This window comes from Mya arenaria, chromosome 6, assembly GCF_026914265.1.
Source record: "Mya arenaria isolate MELC-2E11 chromosome 6, ASM2691426v1".
In the NCBI taxonomy this organism is placed as follows: domain Eukaryota; kingdom Metazoa; phylum Mollusca; class Bivalvia; order Myida; family Myidae; genus Mya; species Mya arenaria.
The window spans coordinates 51,583,313-51,596,833 of NC_069127.1; the positions used below are offsets into that span (position 1 = coordinate 51,583,313).

A 13,521-nucleotide genomic window follows, 5' to 3' on the forward strand; every position below is an offset into this window, starting at 1 on the left:
TCAACATGTGATTAGTGATTTAAGTACGGTTTTGAGTTAATCGGTCATGTTTTGTGAGCTATTAAACACGAAATCGAGCGCAGTTTTGGCCAACTCATTATTTTGTAACTAATTCATGACGGAAGGGGACGAACATCTGACTTATAAAGAAATATTAAAGTATTTTTCATAGGAGAAAGGGCAACACAGCGATACATTTTATGTTGGTATATAGCGGTTCTGGTTTAACGTGAACCAGTGTATAGCACTGTCTCACGGGATCCTCATTTAATACGTCATCTTGGAAGCGTTTAGTAATTTTTATTAGGTGCAGCGGGGATTCAAACCTATGACTCCTGGATTGACAGTCAATCTGTGACCACTAGACCGCGGATCCGCCACTTATGAAATCGAATTACTGGATATTTTTTTTTATTCCGGCAGGCAGGCAGGCAGGCAGCAGACAGGCAGGCAGGCAGGCAGGCAGACAGACAGACAGACAGACAGACAGACAGACAGTGTATTTCTATTTGTACAATATACATATTCAACAATACATGTGTTTATAAAGACCAATGTCAACATGTTTGTATCGTAATAAACCAACCAACGTGTATATCTATAAAAACACCCCTCCCCTACACACAAGTTGATACGTAATAACTATGTAGCAATACTGATTTCCACGAAAAACGCACCGAAAAGATAAACGCCTAAAAGGTTTTCTTAATTTCATTGTGATCGACTTTTTTAATATTGTTTTCGCGTAGACAATCGGTATAATTCGTGATGGAAGTGGGCGAACTCTGACTTATTAAAAGATATCTAAGTGGCATAATACTTAAAAGTTACTTCCCTTGTTCATTGACTCATTAAAGACAACAATATCCATATCTCGGGTTTGCCAAATACATGTACCAGTTCTAAGTAGAGGCCGGTTAACATGTTTATTTTAAACGTATTGATAAGACAGTTTATAAACAGATTGTAAACATAAACTGATCGTTATACCCTCTCCATGTTATCAAGATTGTTGATTTTTATGATAAATGAAATCATAAGTACTGGACTGGCTATATGCTCTTTTGCATATTCTCATTTCTAATATACATTATTCCTAAACATGGACCATAAACAGAGCAGTTTACTATTTATACTTTAAAGTAAACACTTTTATTTTAACTCATTTATAAGAATGGGAGAAGATAATGCAAACCACGAAGTACGATAATGAATCAATACTGATTTCTTTATTTATAATCGATTTCGTGGAAGAATATTATATGTCACCAGCCAATTTAATTGTACCTGTGACGCAAGCTAATTTCATTATAACATAATTTAACGTTGAATGCAGTTGGGTAATCTTATTTCTACAGGTTGACATTGTTATTTTCAATCCTATACAGAGTAAACTGCGTTTATCTAAAAGCGATTCTCTATCGCACATGCTGATTGCATGGGAAGAGAAACTCTTAATAAGGAGTAACGGAAGCTGAATTTCGAAAGTTGTTTATATTATCGGAATTGAGAACAAAATGGGTAAGAGTTTGAGCTTTTTCTCATGGTTAATGTTTAACATGAAATGAACACAAAAATTAAAGCAAAATACAAAACATTTATTTTTTCTCTATTGCTGCTTTCATAAGCAATCATTGACCTGTATACGTAAATTATTTTCTCATATTTTCATTTAGTTTCTCTTTGTTTCAGAAAACGCTTTATTTAAAAGTCCTCGTTATTGGAATTCACAGACCAATACTATGACAGAACAGGAAGTTGAAGCGTTGATTCAATGTCGAGAAGAATTAGCAGAAACTATCGATCCGATGTACGTTGCCATTGTCATGCGAGACAATAACTGTTTACAGGAAGAGGTCCTTAACGAAGTAATAGCCTCTCAAAAGCGAAACTCTTTAGAAGAAATGCCATTTAGTGTGTTGTTTTCTCATCTTCCTTCAAATGTGAGTCTTTCGAAATTTGTCCAAAACCTTGACATGTGTGGATACAAAAAGACTGCGGCTCGACTGTTTCTGACATTCTTAAAAATAAACAATGAAGTTGTGACTCATGTAAGCAAAACAGCTGCCGGCCAGAGACCTATGGTACATAAGTTTTTCAGAAATCTTAAGCGAATGGTGCATGACGCTCAGTTTAAAAATCCTAGAACAGCTCTAAGGGAACTGGCATTGCGATATGTTGAAAAAATGTCTTCAGAGAGGGACGATATGAAAAGACAAATGCTTGCAGACAAATGTATAGCTGTAATCGGTGCAGAGATTGACGCTATTGCTATTACGTTCGACACCAGTCTTCACCGAGGAGAACCTTTTACTCAGATGAAGTCACTGACTACCGAAACCAGCAACACACTAATAACAGACGTAGTCTACTTTGGCCGCCTTGCCAATGCCCATTCAATAGCTGGACGGTTTGATGATAGCGAGAATATGCTACGGGCAGCAAGGTGTAAGGCTTACAATATTGGCCCATGTTTAGAATTAGTGAACATGCTTTACATTGAGGTGTACGTACGGCTGTGGCAATTTGAGCACAAGCCATCGAAAGAGCTGAGACAGGCACTTCTGATGTGGGGTAGAATTGGGCTAGAAAGTCTTGAAGAAGAAGATGTCGACACCAAAAGATTGTGGAGGAGAATGTTCATACTCAGAATGGTCTTTTGTCTTTTGGGTCTTGGAAATCGGGCAAACTTAATAACAAATTGTCCTGTAGATGAGGCTTGCATGCAAGAAGCAAGGGATTTACTTTCTGATGTATACAAAAATTGGTATGGGATCGAAGCTAGGCGAAAAATGTTTTATTTTGTTGCCAGAGCAAGACTGCTAGAGCTCGACGGTCAGTTCACTGGATGCTTGGAAACATTAGCATGCGCTAAAGTCGTTGCTGAGGAAGGACATTTTGAAGAAAAGCGATTTATTGTAGACTTTATTGATAAAGTAAAAGGGAACGTGTACGCGTGCATTCGACCTAAAATAACTCAGTGTAGTGAAACCTTCCTTTCAAGAATGAATGACCAAAATCAAACTGATAGACTGGAAAACACAACCGTGCATGACCAAAATCAAACGGGTAGACTGGAAAACACAACCGTGCATGACCAAAATCAAACTGATAGACTGAAAAACACGACCGAACATGACCAAAGTCAATTTGGTAGACTGGAAAACACGACTATTCCAACGAAGCAAGAATGTTATCCACCGACATTGGAAATTGCAGGATACAATGAAGACAGGAACTTTGTTTTAACAAGTTCACCAGTGTCGCCAATCCTTGAGATTCAAAATCAGACTGAAAACGGTGTCATTCTATTTGAAAATCAATCCCATGAGTATGCAGACAATTGCTATAATTGGGCATACTCTCCGTGCGCAGCAAACATTGAAAAGAATATGTTGTTGTTTCAAAGAATTGAAGACAAAGCACTCGAGGAAAGAGACAGGACATATGCATTTTTTTCTTCAAATATAAAATCAAGAAATTCAGAGTTGCAGAAGGTTGGCGTTGGAAGAACTTACGAAAAGCAAGCACATTCAGGCGACGATCAAAGGTGTCGATATTTGAATTCTTCTTTGAAAATGAATCGACTTAAGTCTCTAACATTTTCATCTGGAAGCCCCAATGATGAAATAGAAAATGTCTCTGTTTCCAGAGAAGAAAGGCCTTCTGAAAGCATACAGATTTCCGTGACTAACACAGTTGGTGAACCAAACGTATATTCTGCAGGTCGTTTCTTGAACCAATCATTTCAGAAACTACAATCTCCTTATCCTACGGACATAATTCAATATGGCCAGTCGGAATCACCAAACTACCTCATGTTTGATTCTTCGATCGTCGAAGAAGGACATATTGTCCGTGCAGGCAAAACCCATAACGAGCCATTTGAACGTCTAAAATCTCCATCGCTTTCTGGCGTCGTGGAATGTAATTACGGGAACGGACCACCCAAAGGCTCAACTTCACCTGAAAACAGTAGCAATATGCTAGCATGTGATGTTAAGTTTGACAACTCCTTTCGTCGTCTTTTGACTCCAACACATACAGACCTCAACGAAGTCGAACAGACACAATGTCCACGTGAAGAATTTACGTTTGAATCTCCATCTTTTCACGGAGGGTTACTACAAACCGGCTTCAATTGTCGTCCGGAGTTAACTGGTCAGTCGGATTCTAGAGAGTACTTTGTTCCTCATAGTTCACTAAGACACCATCCAGTAGGGAGGGACAGTGCGGGAGATACGATCCTGGGCCTTAACAATGACACAGAAAGCAAGCTGCAAGATGCTGCGAGAGACGATGTGGAGTCAATTAAAAGCGAAGATATGTTTGGATAACCATGGGTTATATTGATCAATAATAGATCAATCGTTCAGTATTGTGTTCAAGTTAACAACATTTTTGACGTGATTGTTTTTAACTTTTAAATTCGGTTTTGAACTGCAGTATGTTATGTCTGTGTCAGTTGTACTTGTTGTATTTACATATATGGACATATCATTAACTAGTTCACGTTTCAATGTTAATTACGATGTCGTTTATCACGTTGCTAACTTTAACAATGAGTTCTGAACAATCGGCCAAATGTGTGTTTAAATTATCTAATTTTGGACATTTTTGATAAGAGACATACATTTTGCTAGTATACAACTTATGGGCATATCGGTAACATTATTTTCGCCATTAAATCATTAAATCTATATTAAGATATAATTTGACATAATGAATTGCGTTAATAGACACGATATAATACTGATTTAAGTCAGTCCGACTACGTAATTTAGCTGGTTTAACAATAACTGCTAAAACTTATGACTATAAGAGCAATACCATATTCAGTTCAGGAAGTTTAAGTTCTTATTTAATGCGGTCAATACACATGCAGTTGCTTTTGTTCTGCAAGAAAATAACTGTTCACCGGAAAAGGTCATTAAAAACTTGGAATGAAAGTCTAGCCGGCTTATTTCTATATGATAAAAAAGCATAACCAGTATTTTTAAAGCTGGTTAAGAAGATGTTAGGGAGCGACATACATATGCGCCTCACTAGTGATATTAGGTCATTAACAAAACAATACACATTCAAATCTTCAATTGTTAGTCATTCGAAATTTGTCCAAAATCTTAACATGTGTATATATACAAACACGTTTCGGCCCTTCTACTTCTGACATTTTTTAAAATTAAGCAATGCAGTTGTGACGCATGCTAAGAAAATACTGATTCACAGCATTGTTTTAGAAATCAATAAACACATCCTTATTTAGAATTATATTCGACAGGGATTATTCTAATAAAGTGATGTAAAGATGTTTAATACAGTCAGACTACGTTTGGCTAGATTAAATGGATAATATTAACAAAGTCTGGTTCAAATTCAAGCCTATGCATGAGTTGCTAATCGCGATATTTGTAGAACTAAAAGCATATTTTGCCATGGTTTTTGGACCCCCCCCCCCCCCCCAGATAATGTGCTTAATACTGGGAATCCACGACTATTATTTTAATATCCATGAATATCCGTTTCAAAATGCTCAATGCAATAAAATATTACGAAATAACCACATGCATTGAGCTTTATAATTGCACAGTTTTGTAAAGAAATGCAATCCAATATCGGAATTTTATGACTAACAGCACTGTGACAAAGTTTAGAATACATAAACACTGTGTTACATCAGCTTCCACGAATTCATTAATCGGAGTTCGAAAAGAATAGTTAAAATAAATATTTTTATTCCTTTATTTGTCCAAAGGCTCTTCATGTAAGTCTATTTATTTATTTATTTATTTATTTATTTATTTATTTATTTATTTATTTATTTATTTATCTATTTATTTATTTATTTATTTTTTTTATTTATTTTTATTTATTTATTTATTCATTTATCTATTTATTTATTTATCTCATGTACTTGATTTGTATATTGTATAATTCAAGGGAAGTTGTAAAATGTTGAATTGGTTTATTTGAAATGTTTACAAGAAAGTATTCACAGCTCTATCATTAACACGTTACCACATGTTGCCATAATTAAAAAGAAATTGATATTGGCTGTTTCTGTAGGCAAAAGTTTAAACATAAACCCCATTTAATGGCACAGGGTAAACGCTAAAGACATAGAACACAAAAACAAAAAAATCACAAACAAGAAACATGGAACAACAACACAAAACTACACAAACAACACAGTGCGTATATACTATATAAAACACTAGGTATGCTTATCAAGGATTGTTAGGTACCGCCTTGGAACGGTCAGTAAAGTCCACACTTTTGATAAGTTAGTTAAGTTTCTCCCACATGTTTTAGGTGGTTTTAAAATAAACATGGTTGTGCACTAGTTTTGGAATTTAGTTTCAAAATTGCTATCTAAAGAGTCACTCTTAATCAAAATCAATACATACACATGTATAACAAACATAAATTTTGTGTGATAAACCTTACTTAATTAATAATGCATTTATGGAAAATATTAATTACTGATAACAAGATTGTAACAGTGTTTTAATAGAGTAAGTGGGTTGTTCTTAGTGTTACGTGCCGGCTGTTTGTTCAATCGGTGTCGTATCGAGTATATGGTTCGCTCTTATATACAAGTTTCTGTTATTCAATATCTGAAAACGCAAAAATATTAAATGATTGGTTAGTGCTAAAAGATTTACTGTGATCTACTCGTCTCATAAGGAAGAAATGTCGTTTTTGCACCTTTCTTGCAAATTAAACTCAGAATCCTTCAAAAGAACCATTGTTTTCGACATACAAAAAAAAATACATTCATCCATTTCTAGTATCTACAGTTGAAAAACCGTCCTATTAAGTTTTGATTTAAAATATTTTGTTATTGAAAGAAGCATACATTGAAGGTACGGTCATACATACAGTATCAAAATAAAGGAATGGGCTGACTTTTCCACAATCTATTCGTGTTTGAATGTATGGTATACTCTTGCTGCAGAGATGGTGTTTAGATCGACAAAAATAACTTTATCAATATTTCTATCTGAATCAACTGATCAATTTTTATATGTCATATTTACTAGGTAAACAGCAAGGGCAGGTTCGATGGAACGCGTGGCTGAACAATACGATGACATACATCTAAACGAAAACAGAGAAAAACATGCACTTTTCGCTTGTTCAAACGAAATAAAAGCGTGTGTAGACCCATTTGCAGTCATTTCGTCGTTGATAGCGAAAACTCTGCTGGATAAGAACGTTCTAGATGATTTTTCTCAGCGATATCAACATGAAACAAATAGAGAAGTCATTTGTGAAGACATGCTTACAGTACTTATTTCACAAAAAGTGCGCTTTCAAAGTTTTGTACATGTTTTAGATGAATGTGGATACAAAGAACTCGCCGCACGGCTGAACCTTTTATACGTGCACAGTGTCGATCCGTCTAGCACTGGTGTTGGGAAATCAAATAAGCTCAGTTCACGTGCATCAAAATATTTTAGCAACTTAAAACGACTTCTTCAAAATGGAGTGATGAAAGAGTCAAAGACAGCTCTTCAACAGTTAACAGAACGATTTGTTAAAAGGCTTAAAACGGAAAAATGCGCTGTCATTAGACAGGAGCTTGCGGACAAATGCATTTTGACAGTATGCGCTGAGGCGGATGCAAAAGCCATTTCGTTTGACGAGAATCTTCATGATAGTGATGTGTTTTCACGATTTCATCAATTTATTACACAGAGCAGCAATACACTCATATCGCGTGCTATGTATTTCGGGAGACTAGCCAACGCCTATGCTATGGTAGGAAAATTTGATGAAAGCGAGCACTTCATGACGGAAGCACGTTCCTGCGCGTTTCACTTGCCTGAATGCCTCGAGGTTACGAATATATTCTATATAGACGTTTACATTAAACTTTGGCAGTATGAAACTAACCCTACACAAGAGCTTAGACACGAAATATTTTTGTGGGCAAGAATGGGTCTTCAGAGTGTTAACAATGAAACGGACGAAAACAGAATGTTATGGACACGGCTTTTTGACCTGAAGATGGTTTTCACCCTGTTAGGACTTGGAAATAGGGGTGTTATTAATAAGAACTGCGTCGTTCAGGCGTCGGATGTCAGCCAGGCGAAGGAGCTCTTAGCTGATGTTGACAAGCATTGGACTGGTATTGCTAATAGGCGAAAAATGAATTATTACGTTGCAAGGGCAAGAATATTGCAACTCGAAGGTCACGATACACTATGTCTGAACAATCTTGGTATGGCCCTGGGGATAGCCAAAGATGGACAATTCAAAGAGAAAGAGTTCATTTCAAAGTACTTTGCATCCGTTGAGTCAAACATTTCTGGGCATGGATCAAACTCACATCATTCTGTTTCAGAATTCCAATATGCTCAGTCATGGAAAAGAAATTTGGCTGATAGCATATTCTCGGATAGCATATTCTCGGAACATACTGCAACCAATGCGTTGGATCATTTTGAGACAACTTCTGAAGATGCTGTCAGTTGCACATGTTTGAAACGTGCACTAGACGTTTGTGAATGCTCGTTTTCTACATTCTCGGAACATACTGCAACCAATGCTTTGGATCATTTTGAGATTTATTCTGAAGATGCTACCAGTTGCACATGTTTGAAGCTTCCATTAGACGTTTGCGAATGCCCTTTTTCTACAATAGTGAACACAATAACTGAAAACAAAAGTACAACACTTTACAATGAAGGGAGCGAAGGAAACGATGAAATAAATTATTTGAGCAACATCGGTTTCTACTCGCAGGCGAACTGCAAGCACGCCGACGATAATCTTATTCCCGAGATCAATCCCGATTTGGCAAGAGCCAGGACAGTGAGGCGTGGGCTGTGCGGAGACTTTTCGCCACCCTCTTCATTACAGGAAAACGCACTGGATGTGTGTTCAATAACTGGACCTTACGCTTTGCCTCAAATATGCAGGGACATTCCGACGCGGTTTTCATTTCAGGAAAACTCTCTAAATGTGCAAACAGTAATTGCACCGTTTGCCATGCCTCAAGAATTTTCTGACTTTAGGCCACGCTCTGCATTTCAGGAAAAATCTCTAAATCTGGTATCAATTAATGGACCGCTCGCACTACCTTACCTTTCGATTGACCAGAGCAATAACGTGTATGAAAAGGATACGGACGCCAACATTGGTAACTGTTCGGTACACATGAAATAACTGTTAGTAAGTGGTACAAAAAATATCAAGTATAAGCACGGAAGAGGATATGCCTTTTCTCCATGGTTCTATATTATATTTCATGGTATTGTAATCATGAGCATGTCCATGTAAAAATCTGAGATTTTGTCTCGATATTTTTTTGTAGTTATTGTTATTTGTTATTGGTTGCGTTCTAAAATGCTTAAAGATGTTTGTTACCATTTAAGTTCTTCTATAAATTAAATATCATTACCTGATATACAGTTTGTTCATATTTTTCGAAATGAGGAGTCAAGTTATATGCCGTTTGAACTCGTCATGCATGCCGTTTTTAGACTGTCGGCCGACAGTCTTTAGAGAGCGGTATTTCAGAAACGCGACTAGTCGCCTGACACGACATATTGAACATGAATATATTAATACACACCACCGCGTAGCAACAGAACTACTTACGTGAATGCGGGGCGTCAAGTACTTGCTTATGTGTATTTAACGCGCTATTGCCTTTTTTATGACAAACATTGCGTGTTACTCTTAGTATAGTTGTACTTGCAATTTGGTGAGTTTTATTGAACAAAGTAATGAAAAATAATGAAAGTATAGCATTTACATACGAAGTCATTTTACCCTACAGCCAATAGTAAGCTACACCACATGTTTGCACCCCGTGTGACGTCACACATATCCCGGCATTCAAGACTGACCCGGCAAACCCCGGCAAAGTACATATTTTATGAATGAAAGCTATTAAGAAATAAATCATACGCGGTTAAAGAGTTCATATCATGTAATATTTTGTTAAATAGCTTTTATGTTTCAAATGATTTATTTTCAGCAGCAATCGAACTATTGTATTTGTTTGAGTAAGTTATTCGGATTATCACAGTGTGTCAACGTTATGCCTATTGTTATTTTGCACTATAGGGTGTAGTTTTTAAAGTCATACACAATATGGCGGCGATTATGCGGAAATAAATTGAATGTTACTTCGAACACGTTCCTCTACAAAATAACCGAACTGTATTTTAGTGTTATTGCTTCAACATCAATCGAAAAAAATGGCATCAATGTATGCGTCTAAAAATGTTAAATTTAGATGGAGATAATCCAGAAATGAGCTGCCAGGAAGTGATCGATTTCGGACACGAAGGTACATGTACATTAGTCTGAAATAATAGACGTGTTATACGGGATTCTTCCAATCCCTAACGTCTAAACGGGTTTGTGCAAAAAGCGGGAGTGTTTGAAAAATATTGAAATTGTATTAAATGAAGTATTTTATGGTTGAAATAGATAATAAAGGTTTATATTCATATTTTACCATCATGGAAGTGCAAAGCTATTTTGCAAAAAGCATTTAATGCATTAAAACACAGTTTTTACTTTTCCATTGAAAGTAAAGTTGACTGACACAGACAACAATTATGCCAAGCGGAACAACTTGACCCAATCGTAATAACTCGGCCACCTTCGACAAGCTTCGAGATAATACAATCGTATCAACTCGGCCATGGCCGAACAATGGGAACACCTAGGCCAGCATCCAACAGGAATTGACTATCTCGAAGCTTACAGAAGATGGCGAGTTGTTACAATTGATGGCCGAAATGTTCCGATTGTTGTAAAATTGTGAACTGCAGCCTTGCAGGTGCCCTTCATGTATATATTGTTATGTTTTGACAGAATGAACAGAAGAAAAAAACATCAAACTCATAATTATTTGCTGGATATTACTTTTTGGTTACGGAATTTATATAAAATAACATTATCTGGTAATATTTCTTATTTTTATGAAATGTTATAGACGCAATATGCTTTAACCCCGGAATCCCGATCGGAATAACTACAAAACAATTTGTACGTGAAGGATTTGTTGTATCAAAAATCGTTAAAAAAATCTGTCAACGTACAATTGTTTGGACTGGAAGGTACATCTAGCTGATCTACATCTCTTAGTCTAAATATTTGTACATTGACGGACTCTTTTTACGATTCCAAAAAAATAAATAATATACATATATATACATTATATAAATATGGCAAATCCTTCACTACAACATCTTCATGTTACTTTCAATTCAGAGTTGATTATTCACTAAAATTATTTCGCATTTTTAATTGTTGTTTAACCTGAAACGTCTCAACCATCAAAAAAGAACATATGTGCTTCAATAGACGTGTTATATGGGATTCTTACAATCCCTTACGTCTAATCGGGTTTGTGCAAAACAGATGGGGGGTGAAAGATATTGAAATCGTAGTTAGATAAGTATTATATGTTTGATATAGATATTAAAGGTTTATATTCGTATTTTAGTTTTTTAGTTATAACCATTTAAAGTGCAAAGCTTTTTTTTTCACAAAACAAGCATTTAATGCATTTAAACACAACCATTTTACCTAGCATAACAACTGGACCATCTCAGGTTAACTTCGAGATAGACCAGTCACTTTTTGTATATATAATTTTAACAACTTGGCCATGGCCAAAAGGCACCGATTGTTGTAAATCTATGCACCGCAGCCTTGCAGGTGCTCTTCATGTATAACAGTTTATATCATTATGTTTTGACAGTATGAAATGAAGGAAAACACTCATCAAACTCATAATAATTCGTCGCATTTTATTTTTTGTGTACATAACTCATATTTTAGATAATTATCTGACCAGAATCCCAATCGGAATAGCTAGCAACTTTTGGTACAAAAAAATGTATGTGAAGGATATGCCATTTCAAAATTTGTAAAAAGATCAGTCAAGTTACTATTATTTGGACTAGTGCTTCAAGTGTTTGATTTATTTTCTTTATAATGTATAATGCACCTGTCAATTGTAGAGCCAAGCTGGGAACTGCCTAAAAATCAAGTTACCCGGTTAGCTCAGTTTGACAGATCTCCATGCAAGTGTTCACATGATCGTGGGTTCAAGCACCATACCAGTAGCATCTTTTCTCACAGGTTTACTTTAGAACCCATCATCCAGGGGTTGACGATTATGATTTTGTTTATTAAATATTACAGGCCATGTTCTTTTGTAAACTTTCAGATTGAGAAGTGCCTGGATACAAGGCTAGTATTGTTAACATCATCTGATACAATCAACTGGAACAAAGCTGAAATGGCTGCCTGACCTGACTTAAAAATCGGATGGCAATACATCAGACTAGAAGATTATTAGTATTGAGATGGACAAAATGAAACCTGAGCCTACCAAAGCTGACAGATTGCACAAGAAACACATAAATGCAGGTATTTGCTGAGATATTGTAATTATTTTTTTAAACTTCTCATTCATTAAGGAAGTTCAGTTGAAACAGAGTTGGCAAAAAATGAACTAAGGTATATACATTTTGAATCCTAATTTTTAAATGAGAACTTTACTGGCCAGCACAGATTGGTAAAATGCTAGTCTACCAATATAAATGTGCCTGGCTCGAATCAGTAAAGCTGATGAATGTACTGGTTGTGTAGCCAGGATGTGAATAGGTCTGCACTTGGCTGATACTGCATATCACATTAAATGTTTAAGCTGCACTCTCACAGATTGTCTGTTTTACTAACTCTTTTTTTATTTCTTGATCTTGTAATGAATTATTTTATGCGAATTTCTGAACACTGGTCATACTGGAAAAAGTAGATCGCTGCTTTCTTATATTAATTCAGTCAATAAAGACAACTGAAAATATTGGAACGCTGATTTCTTATTTTAATACGGTCAAAAGATGATGTTCTATGCCAAAAATCTCATTATTAGTAAAGCGTTAGTAATGCTTTTAACCATAAAACAATAAGTTACAAATGTAAATATAAAAAACATGATCATATCTTTTGTCAGCAGTCTTATATCATCAGTTTTCATACTGCTTTTCATTAGCTTATTTCAAGACAAAAAGTAAAAGAAGTTGTCAAAACATTAAATCTGTGACTGAGAGTGCAGCACTCTCACAGATTGAACGTTTTGACTACTTTATTTATTTTTTGTCTTGGAATGGGCCAATTTATGTGAAAATGCATGTTAACCATTCATATAAGATTGCTGACAATAAATTAGTCAGAAAATGTTTATATTTAAGTTCAAAATGTTTAATGCATTTCTCTTAAATCGTTAGTAACGCTTTAAGCCATAAAACCTTAGTTTACGACCTGAAATATGGAAGTCTGCAATCTAATATTTTGTCAGTAGTCTTATATCACTGGTTTGCAGATATTTACGCAAAAATAGGTCATTCCAAGACAAAAAATACAAAGGTTGTAAAAACAGTAAATCTGTGAGAGTGCATCTTTAAATGACTAAATGTTTTGATTTTGCTCAACTCTCACCTAAAATCTTATAGTTTTGTTGCACCTAAATGGTTTGTTTTTAAC

At 35.6% G+C, this 13,521-nt stretch overlaps 2 protein-coding genes across 2 annotated transcripts; both read left to right on the forward strand.

Moving 5' to 3' along the window:
* The first annotated feature begins 1,344 nt into the window (after positions 1 to 1,344).
* Positions 1,345 to 4,954, forward strand: LOC128239403 (uncharacterized). Its single transcript, XM_052956030.1, has 2 exons — positions 1,345 to 1,521; positions 1,693 to 4,954. Exons 1-2 carry the CDS (start codon positions 1,518 to 1,520, stop codon positions 4,335 to 4,337), a joined length of 2,649 nt encoding a protein of 882 aa, XP_052811990.1. The 5' UTR covers positions 1,345 to 1,517; the 3' UTR covers positions 4,338 to 4,954.
* Positions 4,955 to 5,578: 624 nt separating this feature from the next.
* LOC128239404 (uncharacterized) lies at positions 5,579 to 9,413 on the forward strand. Its single transcript, XM_052956031.1, has 2 exons — positions 5,579 to 5,764; positions 7,044 to 9,413. The coding sequence occupies exon 2, from the start codon at positions 7,066 to 7,068 to the stop codon at positions 9,172 to 9,174; it is 2,109 nt and encodes a 702-aa protein (XP_052811991.1). The 5' UTR covers positions 5,579 to 5,764; positions 7,044 to 7,065; the 3' UTR covers positions 9,175 to 9,413.
* Positions 9,414 to 13,521: the final 4,108 nt, after the last annotated feature.

Bases quoted from the DNA above. Each gene is read 5' to 3' on its own strand.
- LOC128239404 (XM_052956031.1), top strand. From the start codon at position 7,066: ATGGAACGCGTGGCTGAACAATACGATGACATACATCTAAACGAAAAC.